The sequence below is a fragment of the Corapipo altera genome, unplaced genomic scaffold (genome assembly GCF_003945725.1).
Source record: "Corapipo altera isolate COAL_440 unplaced genomic scaffold, ASM394572v1 96, whole genome shotgun sequence".
NCBI lineage: Eukaryota > Metazoa > Chordata > Aves > Passeriformes > Pipridae > Corapipo > Corapipo altera.
In genome coordinates, this window is record NW_020884962.1 from 851,055 (window position 1) to 851,517 (window position 463).

Consider the following 463-nt stretch of genomic DNA (forward strand, 5'->3'; position numbering starts at 1 on the left):
AGAGCAGGGATTTTGGGATCAGGTAGAGCAGGGATTTTGGGATCAGGTAGAGCAGAGGTTTGGGATCAGGGAGAGCAGAACCATTCTCCCAAGCAGTGTTTCCCTGCCCAGATGATGTGTTTGGTCTGTTCTGTCCCCTCCTGCAGGGCCCTGACCCCCTTCCCTCGGTTCATTGCCGGCTCCCTGGCGGGCACCACGGCTGCCATGGTCACCTACCCCCTGGACATGGTCCGTGCCCGCATGGCTGTCACGCCCAAGGAGATGTAAGTGCCTCACAACAACCCCTGCAGCCACCCCCACAATGCACAGCTTTTGGTTTTTTAAGGTCAGATACCTTTTTTCCCAATTTTCTGGATCATTTTTTAAGGTCAGATGCCTTTATTAATTTTCTGGATTTTTTTTTTAAGATCAAATGCCTTTATTCCCATTTTCTGTGTCTTTTTTTTCCAAGGTCAGATGCCTT

The 463-nt window shown here is 49.9% G+C and overlaps 1 protein-coding gene across 5 annotated transcripts in view; it reads left to right on the forward strand.

Annotated features, from left to right (window-relative positions):
• SLC25A42 (solute carrier family 25 member 42) overlaps window positions 1-463 on the forward strand; it is a 16,982-nt gene that overhangs the window by 13,876 nt on the left and 2,643 nt on the right. For all 5 annotated transcript variants that reach the window (XR_003531074.1, XR_003531075.1, XM_027664294.1 and 2 more), the window contains exon 6: window positions 147-263. Coding sequence is in view for 3 of the 5 variants with exons in the window: in XM_027664294.1 (XP_027520095.1) it covers window positions 147-263 (117 nt within the window). In the remaining 2 variants the exon portion in view is untranslated. The remainder of the gene's footprint in view (window positions 1-146; window positions 264-463) is intronic.